The sequence below is a fragment of the Filicampus tigris genome, chromosome 21, assembly GCF_054856515.1.
Source record: "Filicampus tigris isolate MCC_2025a chromosome 21, RoL_Ftig_1.0, whole genome shotgun sequence".
Classification (NCBI taxonomy): Eukaryota; Metazoa; Chordata; class Actinopteri; order Syngnathiformes; family Syngnathidae; genus Filicampus; species Filicampus tigris.
The window spans coordinates 11155515-11180000 of record NC_141237.1 but is presented as its reverse complement, the minus strand read 5'-3'; the positions used below and the strand labels follow the sequence as shown (position 1 = coordinate 11180000).

Below are 24486 nucleotides of genomic sequence, written 5' to 3'. Positions count from 1 at the left end.
TCTGACTTATTGCCAGTCCAGATCTTACAGTGTGCCTTGAGCTCCGTCAGAGTGCAGTGGAAATTAACCAATCACACGTAATTTGTCAGAAAACCACTGTGTTACAAATACATTTTTGTTCATCTATCTATGCTAGTATAGTGAACAATAAAAGTTCCTCCATTAGATGGCCAAAGCTACAATAAACCTGTGTAAGACAAACCAGGCTCAACTTTCACACTGTGTACCCACATTTGTGAATCATTATTTCGGTATTCAAAAATGTTGTGACATTTCTTTTTGGCTGGGCGTCATGAGATTGGTTTTATGTAAAATATGTCCTTGGCTCAATAAAGGTATGGAAATAATGCTGCAAATACAAAGCAGATGGAATGTTCATTGAAGGTTATGTCGGAATGGCTGGAAGGTTATGTGCGTCAGGAAATAACATTAAAATATGTTTCCTTTTAAAATATGATGTTGGTGTTTTCACTTGGATAGATTATTCTTCTTCTTCAAAAAAAAATCATTCAGAAGAGAGCAATATAATAAAACTTATCTGGACACAATGAAGAGATTGGGGTTTTTTTTGGTCATTTTCCTCAAAAAGTGGCCATCCCTCTATTTACAAACAATGAGCACTTCCTTCTAATAGACTCCTCCCTCTCCTATGAAGCTGATATATTGAGGTGTTAACAAACATTAAAAACGTTTATAAAGTGCATTTGAATAGAATGTTTTTTTTTTTTTTTTCTAAATTATGCACTTCACTAGTCATAAAACACAAAGTACTTTGGAGGGTTTGTAACTGCTTTTAAAAGGCAATTTGTTCCACATTATCATACTTACTTCTTGAAAGCTTGTTCATCTGACATAATGCACACTGGGACAGATACTTGACTGAATTTTGAAGGCTTTGTAAATTACTGCGTTATTAAAGAGACTCAAACACAGTAGACTCTTGACTTTTAATTTGCAGTCTGTTCTTGTTAAAATTCTGAGCAATTCTGTATAAAATGTATGCATCTTAACTCGTAGAAAGGTGACCATTATAGAGTTATTTCAAAGCCTTTTTTGAAACATATCCTGGTTAGTACTGTATATGTGTAAATAATCGGGCATTTGTGGTTAAGAATACGAACCAAAATGCCATGGTTTGAAAATAAATTCTATAAATAAATAAAAGTCAGCATTTTATTGCAACCTGTCCACTATGTTGTGGCAAGACTTTTTTTTTCCCCCCTTTCAGAGCTTGCAACACATTTTCCAATTATAATGACACTCATTATGTCAAGGCAGTTTTCCAATTCTGGAAAAAAGAAACAAATTCAGGAGATGCTAGAAGGAAATACTACACTGACCACAACATTATCCACACTTGCAGAATCTAATGAGAACTCGGAGTGCTAAAAAGTAAAGTTGTAGTTATCAAGACCGTGTTTTTCAGTTTACTGTTGGACAGTGAAAAGGATCTGTCAATATTTTGCATGCAAATCCACATGACCTGTCAAGTGTCTTACATGTAGCTCGTTTTCAACCTTCTGCCGTGCTGACGTTTCTTCTGGTTTGGACTGCATTACCATGCAAAGAGTGAACGTTTTTAATAGTGTGTCTGGAACAAAAACACTTGCAAATACCCTCTATTTTTTTCTGGTCAACGTCTTTTTTCCTAATTCCTCCGGCACCTATCATCCTCATGTCCAACTTTTTCCCCATCGTTGCTTCCCTGGGTCATCATGTGATTTTCTCTCTTGACAGAAAAATGTGATGAGGCTCTGGCCTCCCCTTTGCCGCACACAGCCTTCTCCAGCTCATCTGTCTTCTCAAATGGATATGCACCTGGATATGCCAAGCTCAACAGGCGAGGAGGTAAGGCTGACACACACGTGCACACGCACTCTCACTGAATCTTGCAGTACACTCATGTTCATGTGGAAGGGCATGAAAGTACACATTGTCTTGTCTTTGTCAAATGCAATTCTCGGGGAGATTGTGACGTTATCTCGTCACCCAAGACTGAAGCTCAATTCACAGAAAAAGAAAAAGACCTGAAACCGCCCTCCCCAATGATGATTTAATGAATATTTTTTTCATTACATTTGGCATTTAAATGAAAACAAAATAAACTATTGACTGAGTGCATTGGTTAACAGAAAGCGCATTTGGGGTTTCTCTTCTTTTTGTTTGATCCAAACTCCTGAGGGTTTGAAGTGTTTATAGAGCCTGTGCAAGTCTGTTCAGTGTGTCTGGTCACATGGAGACTATCGCACAAAAATACGTTAAAATGATATAATTAATATATCTGCTAAAGCATTGCCCACCCTTCCATAGGTTTAAAGTGTTAATGTGTGGAGTAACTGTAATTTACATATGACTCCTTCAGTAGCTGTTATATTTGACGTTAGAGAAATAACTGCATGCAGGAAATAGAATAACAACCAAAAACTAGTCGGGAATTTATCATTGAATTTCCAGTGAAGACACCACCGCACATTTGGATCACCATCTAAAAGATCTTTTAACACAAAGGGCTCTGGATTCGTAGACAGCGCAGGTGTGGTTGAGCATAAGAACCAGAGCAAAATTGACAGGCAGGTCACGCCCTCATGGAACATCATCGGATAAAGACGCGTCACAACTACAGCAGTGACACTCTGATGAAGGCGGAAGTAACATGCCGAAACATGTCGACCAAAAATCGCTATTGTCTGTTATAAACGAATCAATCAAAATATACAAAAAAAAACTGAGCCCAAAATGTGAACTCTCACAGGTATGCGCTCTTGCACGTCTGCTTGAATCTGTAATATGGAGATTAAAAATGGGATTAATCTAAGGCACAACAGTTTTGATCATGTCTTTATATGACCACGCTTTTCAATTTCCAGGCCATGCCATTGTTTCCTCTCATTTCTGCAAGACTTTTTTTTTTTATCTTCAACTTTACCCATTTACTCAAACATAAATAGATCTAGCAAGGCATTCGGGACTACAAAATACTCCCCAAAATATCTCAAAGATTACAAACATGCTCCTACAAACATACTGTGAGGAATAGCGGGTCCTAGCAAGCAGCTACTGCCAACTTGCCAAGGGAGTCACAAAATCAATGGAACCCGCTGGTCTTATTAGGCTGGGCTTGAGGAGTCTGGCAGCTATTAAGTCGTACCATACGTTTACGTGTTAGAGTGGATGTGTACATCGGTGTTTATCCATTTTCTCCAGTCACAAACCTCGGTGGAAGTGGGAGGTTGTGAGAGTGAGATAAGACTTTTTTTTTTTTTTTTTTTTTTTTTTTAGGATATGTAAAAGAGGATGTGTAAAAGTGGAAACATCAGCAGGAATAGATTATTGATTTGTATGAATATAATTGAATTAAACCAATAGCTTTGGCCTCTTCCAATGATTTGAAACAATGTGGAAACATCTTCAGATTTCAAGTGTCCCAGAGGCTATGGGATGAAATCAGCACTCTGACGACCCACTTCAACTGACTGCACCCTGCTTGTCAGCGGGACAACAATCAAAAATGGCCACAAAACAATAATACTGAACTGAGTTAATTTACAAAAGGGCACATTTGCTTCTTAATCCTACCTTGCGCTAGACTCTGCCTGACAGAGTTACCCATCACATGCCAGAAACGTTTTCAGAAACAGATCGATGAGCTTCACATTGGGAGTCACATGATCTGCCCCTCTCTGCGCGAGTGTGCTGCCAATCGAAGACAGCTACAGGTTAAAATAGAAGAGGGATGGAGAGGAGGGAAGTAAATGAGAGGTGAGGGAATGAGGGGGTGTGTAAAATTGGAGAGAGGACACAGAGGAAATGAAGATCAGGAGGGATGCGAGGGACAGGTGCTTTCCTAGGGCCGATGACTAAAATAGGACAAGATTGATGGCTAGATTGTTGTAGAAATTTATGGTGATGATCACAACAATAAAAGTAATGTGAGGGGAATATTATTGAAGGCAGTGCTTTCAAAGGGCTGGTACTCAGCGGTACGGAGTACCAGCACTTCTTAAATTTAGCCTCTAGGGTACCAAGACTTTTTACGGCGTACCAGGTCTTCACATGAGCCCACCAATACCCTCTCTTGTTCTATTTCTCTCTTGCGCTTTATGATACTCAAACAACTTCTTCAATAATTTGGCTCCTTCAAATTACAGGGAAAAAAAAGAGTTTTTTTTCTGCCTCGGGTAACAGCTTATTTGGTATGTGCGCTGTCATTTAGACATGTTCGGGAAGCTGCAAACATTCTCATAATGCCAACGCAAAGGCTAACCTCAAAATAAAAAGCTTACAACATAATACATCGACGCCAATGCAACACCCTTAGTAGTCTTTTATTTTGAAGTTGGCCCACGTGGTGTCGCACTAACTTGACTTGTCTTTTTGATCTTTCGGCTTGCAGTTTTTATTGCCATTAAAAAGTTGCTACCAACATCAACAGAACACCCTCCAGAAATCATATCCAAATGCCAATTTAGTTCATTAGTTAATTATGTCGTCGTTGTACGATATGGCTTCAAGTCCCCGCCATTATTTATTGATTTTCTATTATATATTTATATATTAATTAGTTAACTTAATAATCTGCTGTTAACCACCGCGGGGAGTACCGGCACTTATATTTTTTCCACTTAATGCCCGGGTCTCAAACTCTGGTCCTCGGGTCCCACTTCCCTGCATGTTTTAGTGGTAACTAATTACAAACAACTTCATTCAAGTTTATCCCTATATCTTATAGATTTTGGATTGAACAAAGAACCGAGCATGACATTGTCGTGTCTAATTCTTTATATTCCATTTCCTTTATTTCCGTTCTTCTTACTTTACTCATTCAACTGTCTCTTTCCTTGACTCTGCCCCCCTCTTTCCGTCACAAATCAAATCACATTTCTTTTCTGTTCTCCATCTCATCTTCCTCCACCCACTTTCCATTTTCTAAAGTTACATTCTCAATCCCACTCGCTGTTTTCTCCCTGAAAGTCAAAATATACTTTTTCCTTCTTCAGCCCCCACCCCCAAAACGTTAATTTATTGAAATGAGTGACATCACTGCAGTCCAACTGTGCTGTCACTCCTCGGCAATTATCTTCATCCATCTTGTGTTAAGCCTTTTTTTTTTGTCTTGCGTGTCATCTTGTAAGGTTGTTTGATGTCCTGAGCCATTGCACTCATCCGTCGATAATGGCGGGCCGCTTCTAATTAAATTACTGCGACTCCATGTGCTCCATGACAGAAAGATGAAGCACTGGCAGAGGGCAAACCAGCTGTTGACTCTCTGCTGCATTTCTCAGAAGCCTCGCAACGCAATTAATTTCCATGATGACTCTGTGTTAATGTTGCTATGTGAAGAACTTTGGAAAACACACTTTTTTTTTCCCTCACACGCAAAATAGATGAGACCTGCTTGCACAAAAACACACAGTTTACATGCTCACCCACTCACTTTTTTGCACGGACAGTGAAGGTGTCTACCCGGTGGCATGACGGAAAATTTAAATTACTTCAAAACTCATCCCACAAACAGCAAATCTATAAGACTTGTTCAATAATGAATTTGGAGAAGCCCATTAATACTGAAGTGTTGGAGGCCGAAGTTGGTTGGTGAAATGCAAACAAATTGAAATCACGATTATTCAAACGATCATTTATTTGTTGGTATAATACAAGAAAATGTTGAAACGTAAATAAATGTCTTTGAAACACTGTAATTATGTAAGTTCCTTTTGGACCAAACTAAATGTATAAAATTAGTCATTTTAAAATAGAAAATGTGCAAATGTATTAATTCAAGTATGCTTTCCTTGTGTAAGCAAACATAGTGCATTGGGAATAAATACATACTAATGCTCTTTTTTTTTAACGATTATACCAATTTTGTAATCGTGGAGTGTAATAATCGTAACTGTAATTGAATTTCGATTAATTGCACAGCCCAAGTACCCAGGCTGCAGACAGATGGCGATAAACGGACCGGGAAATTTTCGTAAAATGCCCACCTCTGGTAAAACCTGAGAAAACAGTGCTAATCGCCAATCCCAGCTTTATAATGACATTTGATTTTCCCACTATAATTACATTATGTGGATTTCTATTAATACAAATTCTTCATACCAGCAAGTTTAACCTCAGCAATGTTTAGAATTGACTGTATTATTCCTATACTTTTGTATGAAGCAAAGCCCAACTCACCATCACAGTGATTATAGAAGAACATCTTTTGCAAAAACAAAGGACCGAAGGCATAGATTTGGATAACACAGGACAAGAATGAAGGAATATTTTCTCATATTTAAAAAAAACAAAGCAGAGCTCCATCCTTTCTGTCATGACAGCCTGTGGAATTGCAACACTTTGAACTTGTTTCCAGGCACAACAATAATCACGTTATTTCATGTCTCACTCTGACAGACTTCTGTAGCATTTGCGCTGACTTCCAGCTGTCGAAGATCATTTTTCAGCTGGATGCATATCCGTCTTCCAAGTTAATTGCTCTGTGAAGACTTTCAATGTGTTTCTTTCCTCTCTGTGGGGGACAGTGCAATGATTATACTGCACCCCTAACATGTAGGAACCCAAACTGTGTTCACACTTAGACTCGCCCTGTTTGATTGACACCCTTTTCCCTCATTGTTCTCTGCCAGAAGCATTTTCTGGTCTGTGATTTGTTGTCTTAGGTTAGCGGCGGTCATTTCTCTCTCACAAGAAACAACAGAGAAGGGAGTCAGCTTGACAGCCTAACAAGAGATGAACAAAGGCAAGAAAAGCCGGTGGTGAAACACGCTGAGGCAGTGGAACACTGTTTGATTCCAGTTAAAAGGAACCAAAGGGAGCTTTCATAGGCTTCCTTGAGGTCGGCTCTAATGACACAGCCGAGGGTTTCTTGAATGCTGTGACTTGAGACATAATGACGAGTGATATACCCTCGCTCTATTGACTTTAAGTTTTGGAAGCTGTCACTTTTAGGAATGATCCCTCCCAAGTTCACTTTGATTCGCCAACATATTCCTCTGTATTATTTACCTAGTCTTTAGGCAAGAAATTTTCTGAATTTTACCATCATATTGAATTTGCAGTGATGTAGAAGCACTCTGTTTCACATTGAGAGTTGTTGACAATCAAAAACTGAACGTGCGAAGGCAAACAGTTTGCGACACTGTTTACAGAAATAAATATGGTCCAGTTTGTAGGGGCTCATCTCATATCGCGGGAGCAGCGAGGAGGGAGGAGCTAGAAATATTTTGAGGAAATGAGACGAGGCTTTTCAATTTCCTCATTCTATGGAGACGTCTACTAAAGATGACGTCATGACATTGGCACGCATAATAAATGACCCGTCTGCATGGCTGAATTACTTCTATCACCATTGGCAACCACTTCCGTGTCCACCCATAGAATGGATGGATGGATAGTTTGCATTTCATTTAGCTTTTATTCTATCCATTCCTCCATGCTCCTGGCATTTAAGATCTCACTTTAAGTTCCTCTCTTTCATATTACCCAACTGAACTCATTTCTTTGACCTTCTCTGCTCCATAATTCTGGTACCCCATCATCCTCCTCCTTTCGGCCCTGAACATCTGTGCATGTGACAGGCGAGAGGATGGTGACAGCGGTCCCCTGACGCTCCTTCCCATCCTGCGCTCTCTCTTCCTGCACAAGCACTCCGACTCACTCCGGCAACCTCCCGCCCCCTTTGCCAGCCGCCACCATCGCCCCTTTAGTCTGTCAAGCTCTTGTCACTTCCCTCCATTCTCCCTATGGCGCTCACCTTTGACTGCACATCTTGGCTCTTCTTTATCCAGACCTCTCTTTCTCCTACCCATGACAGCATTTGCCCATCTCACTCATGCGGTGCTTCGTTTTTTTTTGTGTGCCTTTTCTGACTCCCACGCATCCATCAATTTTCCTCCCGCTAACACATAACGATCAATATTAAACTCGTGCTTGCGTTCACATTTGTTGACTTACAGTACATATTCCTGCTCATTTTTTTTCATCTTTTATAAGTCTTTTCAAACTGTGCACAAGCTATTTTTTTGACCAACCACTGTACAAAAGAATGTAGAGTTTGTAACCCAAAAGACAAAATCATTTGTTACAGCAAAATTGCATATATAGTAGGATTTGTACAAATACAAAAGTACAAATATTGCACTAATAAATAAAAGGCTCGTTGCTGCTCACCTCTCTCATATATGCTCACCGACTGCCCAACGGCTATGCATGTGTCGCTACTACATTGCAATAACTGCCAAACATTGACATCATATCATATCAATTGGTGAAAAAAGTATCTTTGTCAATATGCACACTGTTCTCCCTGCCCCGGATTCTGGACCTTCTGTTTGCACTGGAATTGTGACCTCTATTTTATTTCCATCTAATTAAAACAAAACAGACTTGTACATAGTCAAGTTGTTTGCATTTGTAGTAACACCACATGTTGACAAGACGGCACACATGGACACAGGGTGAAAAATATCATTCCCTAGAGGTGAAAATGACAGAGTATCCGGAGAGACAACACTGACGGCGTGATACGACATTATAACACTATGATGACTTTGCGGTTATCCATGTTTTACAAGACAATCGCTCTACAATGTGTCACAATGCTGTATGTGCGTAACAAATGGAAAAGATCGCCATTGAAGCAAATGACAGGAAATGTATCACCGCATTGCAGTGACTGCTTCATAGAATGAGCCAATTTTATTGTGCATTCCGACAACCTTAAGATCAACTCCTAGATAGTTTACATTCCATTGTCCTTAATAAATATAATGTAACAGCAGCTTACGAAAAGTAGTTTTGGTACCAATGTAGAAATAATGTACAGTATTGGGATGTCAAACTCATTTTTGTCTTGGGCCGCATTGTGGTTACAGCTTCCCTCAGAGGACTGTTAAGATTGTGAAGCAGATAAATGGTAAATCGCCGCTCAACTTGTTCATCTTGCATTGTTGAAGTTACTGTAAAAAGGGCGTTGAAAGAAGAAATGTTTCCAATATCCCAACATTATTACCATTTCCGAACTACAACGCGCACCTCATTAAAAGTCAAAACAGCTCCATTTAGGCCGAAAAACGGATTTATGCATCCAGTATAACGGCCGCTTCGTATTATTACCTGCGGGTCTCGATATCAACATACGATACTGGCAAAGAAAGAGGTCACAAAGATAGATTTTATAAACTTTTATTTACCTTAAACACCCTTAGACAAGTTTTATCCCCAAACAAGGCTGAACGCAGCTAGTTACACATTAGCATCTCAGGACCTTTCCCACTCCCTCTTGTTGAGGCAAATTCGGCGATGAGCTTGTACAGATTACCCAGCAGTGCAGCCTTTGGGCACCCATTTGTTACGTGTTTGGAGGACGCAGGGGATGTTGTTCCATGGCTGAAAAAAAAATAGAAGACAATTTTTGCAGATTTTAAAAGAGCTAACATCTTCTGAAATTCTGATTAATCCGTTGGGCTCTAGTATTTTTGTACCAAGTATGTGCACACCACAACATAGCCGGAGTGAAAACTTATCAAATTCCCAATAATCAACTAATATAATAGACCATCTCAGTACTGTGCAAAATGCCTTTTTTTAAAATTCCATGTTCACTTTGAGATAGAACAGTCAACCAAAGAAATAACATTGGTTTAAATTAGATTGCCACGTAAATGTAAGTACAAATTCACATTGTCGTCCTTTTTTTAAATTTTTTTAAGATAACATTGCTGCGCACAGCCTTAGGGTGATTTTATACACGCATGTTCATAAATATAAAGGATTCTAACGTTGTTCCTCTTCGTATCAAAATATCTGCTTGCACTGTGCCAGCTGCTCAATTAAGCATGACTGGAAATCATTAGAACGCCATCTTCCCAGGGAGTATCAGGTTTGCGCTGATAGAAGATTCATATTCCAAACAAAAGGGCATCAGAATATCCCATTACACTCTTGTAGCATGACTTTATTAATAGACTCTCAGAATGAGCCAGAAAGTTTCCAATAAGGTGAGGCTCAACTTTGAATGAAAAGACATTAAGCTCTTGCAGTGGTCTTCCATTTATCATCACCTCTTATTGAAGAGTGAGCAGTCATGGTTTATGACTTTCTACTCTCTTCTATTGTCCTGACTTTTAGCTCGAACTTTTCCAATTTTTGCTTTGTGTTTCATGTGATTTGAAGCAACTGTGTTCTACTTGATGTAACCTCTCTCACCACTTTTGAACGGGCTCATTTTGTCTCTCCTTCTCCCAGGTTTCCCATTCTTTCATTTTTGCCTTTCGCCCCCCCCCCCGCAACCTCTCTTCACTTTTGCCCTCATCCATCATTTTACCATAACAACGCTCCCCTTTTCTTTTCCTCTTCTATCCCATCCGCTTGCTATTTCATCTCTCGCCTGCCCACTATACCAAAGCCATAAAACCTGCTCTCATCCCTCCCTTTCCTGGCTTACCTCATCCATCTCTCTTACTCTTCCATCTTTTCAGCCTCCTCCCTTCCCTCCTTACCTATGCACCATCTTGTCATTCACTCCAATACTCCTTCCTGCGATCTTTCTCAAAGCGTCACATCGCCTCGGCTGATGTCCACTCCGCTAACTTCACTGTCGCCTTTGTTTACCCTTCACTGCCATGCTAACCCCACCCAAATATTCTTACCCTCCACCCATTCCTCATTCCCAATGTTTTTAAGGTATTGGCATTCCACAGATATACTGCATGGTCCAGTTTATCTGTCAGTGCTGGAGCGTAATAGCTGTGTAATTGGATAAGATATAGGATTTTTGTCAAGGGGTAGAATACATCACAAACCAGCTCACACTCTCTTATCATGTGACATAATCGCTCATGTCGCCTTCACTATGCTTAATAGCGACACCATTCCCTGTCTTCTCTATGCCTCCCTCTTTCTCACTTATAAAAACCCATTTTAACTGTTAGTTTTTAAAATGAGCACATCATTTATCTGTTTGGATTCTTTACTAAATAAAATCCATCCCTTACTGCGAATCATTGTGATAAGGTCAGTCAGGTGAAGTCAACCCCAATATATTTATTTCCAGAATATGTTAAATATGGGCGAGAGGTTTATCACTAGAGTATCTCTTTATCTCATGCTACCAACTTCCATGATTAGCAGTGGTGGGCAGCCCGTCAAGCTACCAACGGAAGGTGCGGCAATCCGTCACTGACGGACCCGTGTTTTGCTGGCAGACTGACGACTGATGGAAACTTGGGCGTGCTTTGGCCAGAAATGGGTGGGGCTTAAATTGATGCGTTATTTTAAGTGTGAAATTGACATGGATTGATTTGGTATATTGTTCATTTGAAAAGGAATCATAGAAGAGCCTGAAAATTGCAATTGCGTTTTTTATCACATAAGCAAAATATGTATTTTTTTTTACCTTTTTAAGACCATGAATATTCTTAACTGTATGATTGAATATTTACATAACAGTCTCAGAATTGAGTTTCAGTGTTTTTCATCACAATCGTAAAGCAACTATTTACTGAACAACTTCTTTTAATTTACTTTTTTCTTTTTTTTTTTTCTTTTCTGTCACACCGTGGCCAAAACCAAACTATGGCAGTTTGTTTTTGCACCTGGATTTGACACCTCTGCTGACAGTGACTGACACAAATGCCATTTACAGCGCTGTTTTATCAGATGCACCGTGTATGTTAGGAAACAAGTTTACCAAGTAACTTTAGATCCAAACTGAAATAGAGGCGAGCTGAGGAAAACCCAAAAATCCAGAGTGGAGCTGGTGACCAATGCGGCACGAGCCGTTTTCAACCGTCTTGCCAATTGCACGCTGTATGTTACGAAACAAGTTTACCAACATTTAAATATTATCCAAATGGAAATAAAGGCGAGCTGAGGAAAACTGAGAACTGATTCAAGCAATGTGAGCTGGAGTCAAGCCAAGCAATCACAGAGAGATCATCAGTCACTGTCTGTGTGTGAATAGTGAGGGACAGATGCTCTTGCTGGAGCAAGTCTGTCGAGGGAGGGGTGGTCACTGTGTGTGACTGGCCAATCACAGACTATAAAAAAGTGAATACATAGTTATCCAACGAGAATTTTCCTTCAGCACGAGTACGTATAACTACAAGCTGTACTCATTTCTTGCCCGTACTCGGCAAAAATGCATTATCTGTTATGGATACTCACATAAAAACGAAAAATAAATGGCGACAAGTACATAACTGGTACTCCTGAGAGGTTTGTTGTATTTAGATGTGCTCTATTTTATAATGAATGGACTTAATAATATGGCCGTACGGTCACACAGTACATGATAAAACTATTGTGTGTATGTGGCTGACAGTGGCAGAATTTTTCAAACGTCACTGTGGCCTGAATACTAATATCAGAAAGGAATCCATCCCGAAATGCCTTCCATACTAATGCTCTTCACCAAGATGTATGGGCCTCACCTTTGCATAATTAGATAACACTGAAGAAGAGACCTTGCCACTCATCACATTCAAATGTAGCCAGAAGGCTCTGCATGTAAAGGACTAAATAAAACATGACTTTACCCGAGCTTTGCTGGTGTTCGTCTTGGTTGAGCAACTCTCTGCTGGACTCTGGCCACTAATAAAACGACGACATACAGTATAACCTTGTAACTGCACACACTCAATGTAAAACGGTATTATGGGCAATTTCATGCTGCTTTTCTGCTTGTCTTGGAGCTTGGACATGAGCTGATCTGCCTTTCAAATTGCCACTTTACAGAGGAAAGGAGCTGGGGGGGTTGTTGTTTTTATTCATACCTGCAGTCATGCCAAATATCTATTCTTATCCATCAATCATCTATACTATCATCCTATTCCGCTTATTTGCGTTTGGGTCACAGGGTCAGCAGTTTAAGAAGGGAAGTCCAGTCTTCCCCCCCTTTCATAAAATGTGACCTGATTTTCATCTAACTCAATAATAGACAAACAGTCTGCTTGAAATAATACCACATAAACAATGTTGTCATGTTTTTATGAGACAAACTGAGTAAACATTTACAAGGCAGGGTGGAAAAAGTATGTTGATTCCTATGCCAATGACGTCTTCAAGAGCTAATTGGAGTCAGGAGGAAGGCCAGACTAGGGTTCACTGCATGTGACAAGACTGGAAGTGCTGAAGCACTGCCCAAAGTAAATCATGCCCGGCACGAAAGAGTTCTCAAACACGGTTGAAACTCGAGTTACAAAAGACCCTTTTTAAAACTTTTCAAATTCTGCACAAAATATTAGTCGAAAATCTGCCTCTGGTTATTTTCATGTTTTGTTTTGAAAACCGTCTCAGCATGGATTAGATGAGCAGATCTGTGTTGTGCCATTGTGTCTATCTAACCGTCCTTGACTCTGTGCATAACATTGCAGTAGTTGTGCTGTTTTTTTTAGGATTACCGTTGGCTGCAAACGCCCCCCAAAAAACCTACATAAAACTTGACGTCTGCTCCGCCACAGTTGAATTATAGAATGCTGTTGTGTGTGCGTACCCGGAATATCAGACACACTTCTTCCAATCACAACTCTTACAGCGGCAGCCTAAATTAACATGGCAAAAAAGAGATTCCCTGGATCGTTTTTTTGTGGGGGGGGGGAAAATAGACAAAAGAAAAAAAAACATCTGAGTTAAATGGTATTTTGGAAGGAGACACACAATTTGCAGTGCACGCCGCCTTAAAAACCTCATCCAACTGACATACGGTTTAGGCGGCATTTTAGTGATTGCTTTTCTCCCTCAGGGCCTGTTTGTATTGCACTAAGGGAAAAATTAATTCCCAAGTTAATCAAGACATTTTGTAGATTAATTTGAGACCATCTATTTTCCAGTTGAAGTTTAGCAGAAGATGGGTAATCCAAAAGGACAACAACCCAAAGGTCAGAAGTAGATCAACAACTGAATGCCTTTAACAGAACTAAATCCACCTTCTGCAGTGGCCTGTTCAGATGCCTGACTTGAGTTTTGTCAAGAAGAATGGTGTAAAATTCCTCCAACCCATGGTTCAGGTCTTATCTTTAACACAGGATGTTTGGTTGAGGTTATTTCTGTCAAACAAAGGCTCAACCTGTTATTGAATATAAATGTTCACATATTTGTTCCACCCTGCGCTATGACATTTACATGTTGTGTTCACTAAAACATGGAAATTGTTTGTATGGTATTGAATGAAGAAAACAGAGTTTGTCTATTTTATTTTTCATGCGGAATAGCAAGGTCATTAAAGGGGCTTCATGCAACTGTATGTTAGAGGGACCTACAACATGAAGTTTATGTTTAAATATGAACTCTTCAGGCGCTGGTGGATGGTCTCCACTCGATAGTGATCACTACCAGTGGCTGCAGGTGGACCTGGGCTCCAGAAAGCAACTGAGTGCCATAGCCACACAGGGTCGCTACAGCAGCTCCGATTGGACAACGCGCTACCGTCTGCTCTACAGTGACACGGGAAGGAACTGGAAACCTTATCATCAGGATGGCAACATTTGGGTGAGTGCTGCATTGTTTATGTTTGTGTCATTCTAATCTAATAGTCTTTGTACTGGGAGCGTGTGTGGCGCAGACTGCAGGTTGCCTGTTTCTACAGCTTTGGGGATGTTTTGGTCCAGTCGTGTCTTGGTTTGAATTCCAAATATCTTTTGTTTTCGGCTGTGCAAATGCCGCTTACATTTCATGCTTTCCACATGTGCACTTGGGTGGTGCTAGTTCAAACGATTCAATAGGATCGTTGGGTTGCCTGTTTTTGAGGACATATCTTGCACAAGGGCTTCATTTACTCCATGTCGATTTGAAGATACCGCCACACAAGCGATGGTGAGAATCTTGTGAAAATAGCTTCATCTTCACATCAATCGGACATTTTTACTACTTCTTAATATTGCTTTTGGTTTACTTCTTCAATTTGCAAACCAAAGTAGAGAATGCCAGCCCGGTACCTAATGGCCCATGGACCAGTACCGGGCCGCAAACAGGTGGTTGGGGACCACTGACCGACTCTATTCACCATTACAGTGCATGAAGTACCACATAGTGCCACATAGGGCGTACGAGGCTTCATAGGTCTACAACAAAACACCTAAATCAAAAATAAGGTATCAAAAGCTGTCAGTTTAACCCAGACAGGAACAGTCCATCTAATTGAGCTAGGTCACAGCAGAACTCTCCAGCTATGAGATTTATGGTGTCATAGTTGACCCCTGATTCAATGTAATGTATGTTAGGTTATTATTGCTAAGGACACAACACTATAAAGGACATTGTTTTCATGCTTACGTCTCAGGGAACAACAAGATATACAAATGCAGATCAGATAAAGCAACATCAAGTCACATGAGAATACAGTGTGCATTTAAGAAAGGTAAACACTCTCTAAAATTGCAGAAACATGGACAGATTACAAAACAATGGCTTGGCTGTGAACATTTGTCCTCTTTTTATGAGTATGCAAGGACAATAATTATGTTTAGTTGGGTAGAGAAATATCAGCAGTGTTTGTTTTGTTGTTTTTTTATGTTGATACTAAGCTCAGCTTTTGGCCCTTCAGGTCTATTCAGGATGGAAAATGTCGACTTTTATGGCTAAAAGTAAATTAAGATGTTGTTTATGTGTTCTGCATCATAACTATTAGCCATGATTATATATTTCAATGTGTTTGCGTTTTGCTATTAACCTTGATTCATTGCCTCTGTGCATTCTGCAAGTGCTCCAAAACACATTAATCTCCCTGTTGTTTGGGGAAACTACTGCTTGCTTTTTATGTATGACACAACACATAATGTATGTATCTCATTCATTGTGTGTGTGTGTGTGTGTGTGTGTGTGTTTATATATATATATATATATATATATATATATATATATATATATATATGTGTATGTATATATATATGTATATATATATATGTATATATATATGTATATATATATGTATATATATATATATATATATATGTATATATATATATATGTATATATATATGTATATATATATATATGTATATATATATGTATATATATATATATGTATATATATATGTATATATATATATGTATATATATATGTATATATATATATATGTATATATATATGTATGTATATATATATATATATATATATATGTATGTATATGTATATATATGTATGTATATATATATGTATATATATGTATGTATATGTATATATATGTATGTATATGTATGTATATGCATGTATGTATATGTATGTATATGTATGTATATGTATGTATATGTATGTATATGTGTATATATATGTATGTATATGTATGTATATGTATATATGTATATGTATGTATATGTATATATATATATATATATATATATATGTATATATATATATATATATATATATATGTATATATGTATATATGTATATATATATATGTATATATGTATATATGTATATATATATATGTATATATATATGTATATATATATATATATATGTATATATATATATATATGTATGTGTTTGTGTGTGTGCGTGTGTGCTATCCCACTTGAGAATCGTACCGCTCACCACTATTTATTCAGGCTATAAATGGGTCACCCACTTAACTTATCATACAGTGTTGGCATTAAAATGGAGGGGGGATAATTAGCATACTTACCCAGGTCCTGTGTCTCCATCACTGCCAATCAGAAGTTGGCCTGATAAAGTGAGCATGACTCCCAAGGAATGAATGTCCTTTGCTACAACAGACAATGTCATTGTATTGGCTTAGCGATTCCCCGAGGAAGATCACTGATAAACAGTTCATAATTGGTTTTGTGAAACTGCGGAGTCATAATGACATTGATGAATGAGCGTGGTAATTTAAACACCATTTGCAACATTGAGTAGGTTGTCGGGGCTTTATAGGCATCATGTATGTTATGCAACAATGACACTATGCATACTCTTTTTGTTATTTTTTTTTTTATATTCCCGGCAGTGATGAAGCTGTGAATGTGTGATACATTTTCTCATTGATGCAATACATGATGTTTACATTAATACAATCAACAGTAAACACTAATAAGTTGGAACCCTGGGACCCGCAGCTTCCTGTTGATGCAAAGTTGTGACCCACTTGTATAGAAGTTAATAACAATAAAGACTGTTTTGTTTAAAAATAGCCTTTGAAAATACATGCAAAGCATATTATGTTTTTAAATGTTGTTTCAAATGAATTTGACTCTACCTCCAAAAGCATATTGCAAGCTATGACGCCCGCTAGCCAGAGACTCAGCTGGACTGTTTGTTTACAAAGTAAACAAGTGAGTAATATTTCCTGTCGTTTACTTATTATGTTAATATGTGGGAACTTAGCACTCCTCTGTATTGTACCGAAAAATATTCAAAAAATGCAACTACACTTTAACATCAAAACTGCTCATGAGGAATAATTTGGGGCTTTCCACTGTTGTTTCGTATGGATGAGAAGCTTGAAGCTGTAATTCAACCAGACCACCTGACAGTAATATATGTATCTAATAAACCAGCACAGCCACAGCCACAGCCACAACTCTTAAGCCGATCGTGCATCAAACAGGGACACATTAATAATGCTTCGTCAGCATGCCAATGAAAAATAGTCCTTCGTGCATTTTGCCGCTTAGTTTAACACAAAATGATTGTCTGGTGGGGTTTTTTTTCCTTCCTGTTGCTACAAATTTGCATATACATGATTCATTTTTCATAAAATGTGGCTAATTCCTTCAACATGCCAGACTATATATATATTTTTTTATTATTATTTAAAAGTGAATTAAAATTCGCCCACATTAATGCTATTTGCTTTTAACCACAACAAGGACAAGTCAAGGTAGCACTTACTGTAAATGCATTTCCCTCAAATTGAAATAATCCAATGGGAATGTGTTTTTTTTTCTTTGTTACCAGTCAGGGAAGGGTGGAGGGAAGATATTTTGAGATGAGCAGAGAAGCCGGGCCCAAATAATGTTTCAAGCATCTGCTCGAGGAAACACATTAGTGTCCTTGTTATCTTGTCAGCTGGCCTCTGATCCATTTGGCCCACGCTCAAAGAAAACAGGGCAGAAAGCAAGTGAATAATAGTTACCATGAAAGCTCTCAGCATCCTCCAAACAACCCTCAGTGCAACTAATGTGTGTGTCATTGCTAGATGCACACTTTAATTTCCACATTTCCACAGGTGGTCTATAAAGTTCCTCCCTGAATCTATAAGTGTTTGCGTTTATATAACAACTTCAGCAGTGCCGCAAACGAGCAATTCTTCTTTGTCTTGTCTGAACATTTAGATGCTTTATTACATGCAAGTGTTATTTTTTTTTGCTTTTGTGAGTGCCTACTTTGCGTTACACTGCCCTCCTTTTCAAAACACATTTATGCTACACTCACTGTCTTTTTCTGTTCTCATGGCATTCCTCATTCCTCTTTTATTTATGCTTTGGTTTTCACAGGAATTGCCTTTTGCTTTGTTGAATTTATCGGTCACTGTCTTTGTTGTAAATCGATTTAAATTAGGTGAAGGCTGAGTATATAAAAGTATCATGGCCTACCTATGCAGTCTATATAAGCTTTTTCTATTTTCTTTTTTTTTTTTCTTTTAGCCTTTAGTATGTGGAGAAGAAAATGCATTGTTTGACTTCAAACCAGCAGTCTATAATGTTGATTGACCTTGTCTGGAGCTAGTTAACCCAATTTAAAAAAAAAAAAAAAGTGAGGCTCATTTTCCCATGCTAATTGACACTAATCACACATCCTACCTTAACTTTGGTTGCAGTTTCATATTCTTCAAATTGCTGCTTCAAGTCTTTTCTCATGGGAGAGAAAAATGGAATTGAGCTTACCTGTCTGTGCAGTTGTCTTCAATTATTCCATGTAAGAAATGAAATGGATGGTTTTGGTAAAAGTTGTGTCTTTGTAGTTTGTGTAAAAGGAAAAAAAAGGCCTTTGAGCGCTTTTGTTACTGTAGAAACATATTCAGGAGTTTTGTGGCTGTGCAGGTTATTGGGTCTAGGACACATTTTGATTGTAATAATTCCGACAACATTACTGAGCTCTTCATTTCTACAATTCTCAAACAAATGACTTTAGTTCTTATGTAGCTATAGAAAGCTCATGTATATTAATTGACCATAAAAAGTGAAAACAAAGGTCATTTTTTTGTTAGAATTATAGCTATAGTTAGTTTTATAAATGTAAGACATAGTTTCAGTGACTTTTTAAATTTTTTTTAAAATCATTTTCATTTTACTTCAGAAACGAAAATGTATTTTCAATTTTACTTTTAGTTTCTTTGTTAGATTTCGTTAACTTTATTAACCTTGGTTTGAATGCCCAAGTGTTGATATGTAGCTCTCCTCAGGGTTGTTTGTGTATAAACCTGAAGTCATGTTTGTTCTCACAAGGACACCGTGCTTGACTGTCCTTTGTCAGATAAATGAATAGTGAAATCTTGAATAGTGCCTGTCTCAGTGGCGGGTGCCTAATTAATTTAGAAGAGCTGCAGAGTATTTTCTGATAAATCACAAACCTGGATTCTATTGCTTTTTTTCTCTGCCTATCTTTTCATTAAGCATACCATTATGATCTTTATTTAACTTTTCTATTGTGTGATCCCTTAGGTAGATACGGCTACCTAATCATAATGAGTTCACTTTTGATTTTTAGAAAGCAAAGGAGCGAGCATATGTAGTCACATAGAGTAGATAATTTGCACTGCTTTCTATGCACCATTACAAATACATGTGTGAATTTCCTCTTGCAACACCATGTGCACACCATTTAAAGTTTTGGAGGGTTGAACTATACTAAATTAGTTGTTATTCTGTTACAGCTTTTGGTCGGGACCCAAAATGTGCTACAACGGGTCTTCTAAAGTCAAACACAATCCAATCCATCACTACATTTGGGTCCCACGAATGATCTTCAAACATTTTACAATGCGGAAAAGCAGGTTCCATACTTAATTCACATACAGTAATCCTTCATCCTGTTTACAATTTTGCACCTGTTGCAGACCAAAAAAGAGAAGAGAGCGATGTCACACGGTCTATGATTATGATTAGTGCCAACATGATGGGGGGAATTTGGGGCAAGACACCCCCCTAAATGAATTACTGTGCAACCCCCTGCCCCTTGCCCTTGCAGTGTAGCATTTTCATGACAAACGTAATATTTTTTTCTAATCTGTTTAAATGTACCGTGTTGATCATTTGCATATGGTCACATCACACCCACCCCATCTTAAATGCGTTGCGGTTGAAGGCAAATGGTGGGCACACCAGATACTGACTGTTTTTCTGACCTCATTGGATCAGACCCTGAACAAGGTGAACCTAATGAAAGTACAGACACAAAAAATGTCAAATTTAAGATCCATCACCTTGTTGAAAAAATAATCTTACACAATTTTGAGGTGTGTTTACATTGTAACAGGTACTAATCATATCTCTTGGTTTCTAATCTTACGTGACAGCAAGTCATCACAATTTCCCTATACAGGAACAGATGCTCACTTGGTTGGTTCAACAGAAGGGGTCCAATAAAAGCTGGATTAAGTGACTCATAAAAGTTGAAGCAGTACATAGAATGTAATGCAGCTCTGACACTGAATGGTGGCGCTCCATTAAAGATGGCATTACCACAGTTTGTCCAGTTTTCTTGGCACAACTTAGCATACAAAACCATCCTTAGAGCTTGACAGAAAGTGCCATTTCTTCTATGGCCCAGCTTTGTCGCACACACTTGTCGATAAAAACAAAAGAGCAGACCAGGCCGCGCTGATTTCCCCTGGCACTATTAGGGAAGGTTGCACACAATGGGCGCATGTCCGGTGCGGTCTAGTGCGGTTGAATGTTCCAGCAACAACAAACAAATGCCAGGAAAGGGCTTTCAGTCTTCATTTCTCCGCCTGGAGAATCTCTCTAAACAAAAACTGAAAAAAATGGGCACTGAGCTATTGCTGGACAATAAGTAAAAACTGACATTCAAATGTGGCCGCAATGTCAACATTGGCAAGTTGAAATACTTTTCTTCTTATTTGTTGGCCATCAGTTTTTTTTTATTACCATTTCACCCGACACCAGTTTCGAAACAAACTTTCCCTTTTGTTTGCTTTTACTTAACCCTTAGACCAGACAGACGTGTCCAGCTCCAGTCGTCAAGGGCCGCTAACCTGCCAGTTTCCGATCGGTCCCTGCTGCAACACACCTGATTCCAATGATCAGCTCACCAGAAAGCTCTGATAGATGGAGTGCAGCAGCAATCGATGGAAAACAGGCAGGACACTGGACCTTGAGGACCGAGTTTGGACACCCCTGCCTTAAACCTACCATACCCACACTTTTCCATGAGTGGAGTCAAAAATGACCCCAATTAGAATGAAGGTTTTTTTATGCTGGAAACTTGAAGACATGTTTCTCATTTGGTTAAACAGGAGGGTTTTTATTTTATTTTGGTCAACAAAATAATTATTTCATATTTGGCATGGTAGTTGATTACTTTTAAATTAACATTTTATCCCAAAACAACATTGGCTTGGTGTTCTGCTCTGTCCAGAAGATATATCAATGTCTAGCTACTAATGTTTATCAAGGGGAGGGGCTAGATTTCTAAGTGACCCTGCATTTCTAAACAGTCTGATAACTCCAGGTGGACAATAGTCTGGTTCCACTTTATCTGAGATGTCGATTCCAGAGTCAAACCCCATAATAGGCTTTACCCCAGTCATCATTTGTACAGCAAGTTCTCAAGGAATCCGAGCAGTCATTGTGCTTTAGATGAGAACATATAAGATTTTGTGATGGCTAGACAAAACCTTTTCTATGTACCACAACCTGCACAAGTACATGCTCAAACATACATGTACACATGTGCTCGAGGGACACATGAGGACAGACAAATTGTCTCATATCAAAGTCAACCTATTTGAGGAATACATGGACGGTTAGATGATTAAAAAAAATGTAAATTACAAATTTATTGCAAAAAAAAAATAGAGCCCTAGGGTAATTTTTGACCCCACTTATGTATCTAAGGTTTAACTGCTATGAATGCAATATTTTAGTTGTATGTTAAAACTCACCATGTTCTGTTTTTGACATCTGTAGATTTTAAGATCTTGCACAATGCCTGTGGAAAATAGTTCATCAATAAAATGGACAAAACTAAGGATTCCCAAAAAGAACATACCAAAGTCACTAGTTTGACTTATTATATAGCATGTTGCACATGTTCTAGTCTCAGGGGTTCACAAGCCCTTAAAATTCTGCTTCTGCATGGATAAGCCTCTTTTGGTGTGCTACAAGGCCTTTATTATGTTTTCTTACATCTTAGTACTTTGGTCTAAACAGGCTCTTTCGGTTGACGCTCTCGCATACACAACAATTCCTTTTTCCTTTGCGGTGCTGGTAAATTATTTGAGTTTGGAGCAGAGGGAATTAAATGGTTCACTTAGCAGACTTTTCCAAAGTATGACTTCTTTTCCCTCTGTCATCTTCATCATCCCACTCCTCTGTGCTTTTTCTTTGCTCCTACCCCCCTGCTCTGCATTGGAATGCCTCTGAATTGAATTGCTCATTCAGCCAAGCCAAGATAAGTGCTGAATTGTGGGATTGACACAATAGACAAATAAAGGAAGGAATCACAGGAATGGAGAGACTGGGGATGTAGCTTTTGAGTTGAGGTGAAAAATGTTTTTTTTCCTCTCTTATTTGGTATACATTGAATAAATGGCCTCTACAAAAGTGGTCTTATGCACTTAGTCAGCCGGATTGTGAATAAATATACAGAGTTCAGACTTTTGACAATGTTTTTCAAACTAGAAAAGGGCTTTAAGATGAGTGGACAGCAAAGTGTAGTAACACTATCTTCTTGTGTGTGAACATAGGATGCATTTACACACAGAGGCAAATTTTTGGTACCTTCTGTTACAGTGTGATTTTGGCATTTATTTTAGTTTTAATATTTTGAACAAAAAAGCTATTTAGTCTAGGTCATATTTTCATCTTATCAGTATGTGAAAGTCTATTCCCGTTTTATTGAACGACCAGTATGGTGACAAAGTTTAAAAATTGAGAAAATAAATAGGAAAAAAAAACACTGGCGAATCCTTACTGCAGACATTAAGCACCATAATGCAACATAGGAAACTGATCAGTGACTGGGCATAAAAACATTGAACAAAAGGTAAATAGAATTTACTGTATCCTGAATGTAGTCCTCTTTTGTTGATCTAATATTGTAAAATAAAAATGAAGAAATATTGGTGTAATATATTGTAGTGACCCTGCAGTTGCTGTATGGATTGTTAGCTAGAATAATTCTGTAGTTTTTTGATTATCTATGAGGCTGTGATGGTGACTAATTTGTGAGTGGATAAGTGTGTTGGGGGCAAAATAAACCCAATGACAAAAACATATGTTTATGTCAAACCTAAAATACTGAACAAAAACAGAGCTCATGGCAGGTCCCTTTTATCACCATCTTGATAATGTATGAGTATTTTGTGTCACCAGGACTGGAGGCCACTCACACGCTAACAAGAGTTGTTAGTGAGTCTGTTTCTTCGTGTTTGAGTTCCTCAGAGGAAGAATTTGAACCATTCACCTAAACATACAGCATCAAACATCCCAAGTGCTTCCCCAAAGAGCCATATGCAGCCGTGTGAATGTGAAGCAGGGCACTAATATACAATTTGCGTGCATTTGTATGCTCAGTTAACCTTTCCTGGGTAAATAGAAATGTTAAAAATAAAAGAGAAGGAAAGGCACCAGGGAGACAGAAACACCTCATCGCTGTTTTGGGACTGTGCATGCAAAGTAGCTCTGAGCTTAGTTTGAACTTCACCATTTACCCGTGGAGATAGGTTATCTTTTGGGGCGCATACAGTACTGTACATGGATCAGTGTGGAGGCATTTGAAAGCTGTTTCCCTCCTTTCCTCTTCTGCCATGCATCTTATCTGGAAAAACACATGGCTTTCTTTTGTCTTGTCTTTTCAGCTATTGAGTTTTTACAACTGCTTCAACCAAAACTTCTAGGCCAAAATACTCTGAGCATGCATGTATAAGATATGCAGAAGGGTGAAGGTGATGGTGTTTTTTAGTGATTTGGGAATTATTTTGATCAAAGAGAAATGGGTTACAGGAAGAATCGGGTGAATCCGAAGAATCAGATATAGGTTATAATTCGAGTGTTTTTATGGTCAAAAATATTTGGACATTTACATCATTACAAGAACAAGAAATTAAGATGTCATAACACATGGGATTAGAGTGTTTCCCAACCAGGCTGTCTTTATTTACATTATGGACGCCACTGCCAGCAACTATTAGTTATAGAAAGGACAATTAAATGCTCATCCATTATCCAAGTTTTGTGTTCAATTAGACAGGTCCAGGTTTAGCACTGAGTAAATCGATTTCTGAGTAAATTGAGACAAGATCATTATTACCGCATTTTCCAGACTATAAGCCGCACCTTTATATAAGCCGCACC

At 38.4% G+C, this 24486-nt stretch overlaps 1 protein-coding gene across 3 annotated transcripts in view; it reads left to right on the top strand.

Moving 5' to 3' along the window:
• The window catches only part of cntnap2a (contactin associated protein 2a), a 248014-nt gene that overhangs the window by 94190 nt on the left and 129338 nt on the right, over positions 1–24486 (top strand). For all 3 annotated transcript variants that reach the window (XM_086021181.1, XM_086021180.1, XM_086021182.1), the window contains 2 exons: positions 1738–1848; positions 14300–14493. In XM_086021181.1, the coding sequence (XP_085877307.1) occupies positions 1738–1848; positions 14300–14493 (305 nt within the window). The remainder of the gene's footprint in view (positions 1–1737; positions 1849–14299; positions 14494–24486) is intronic.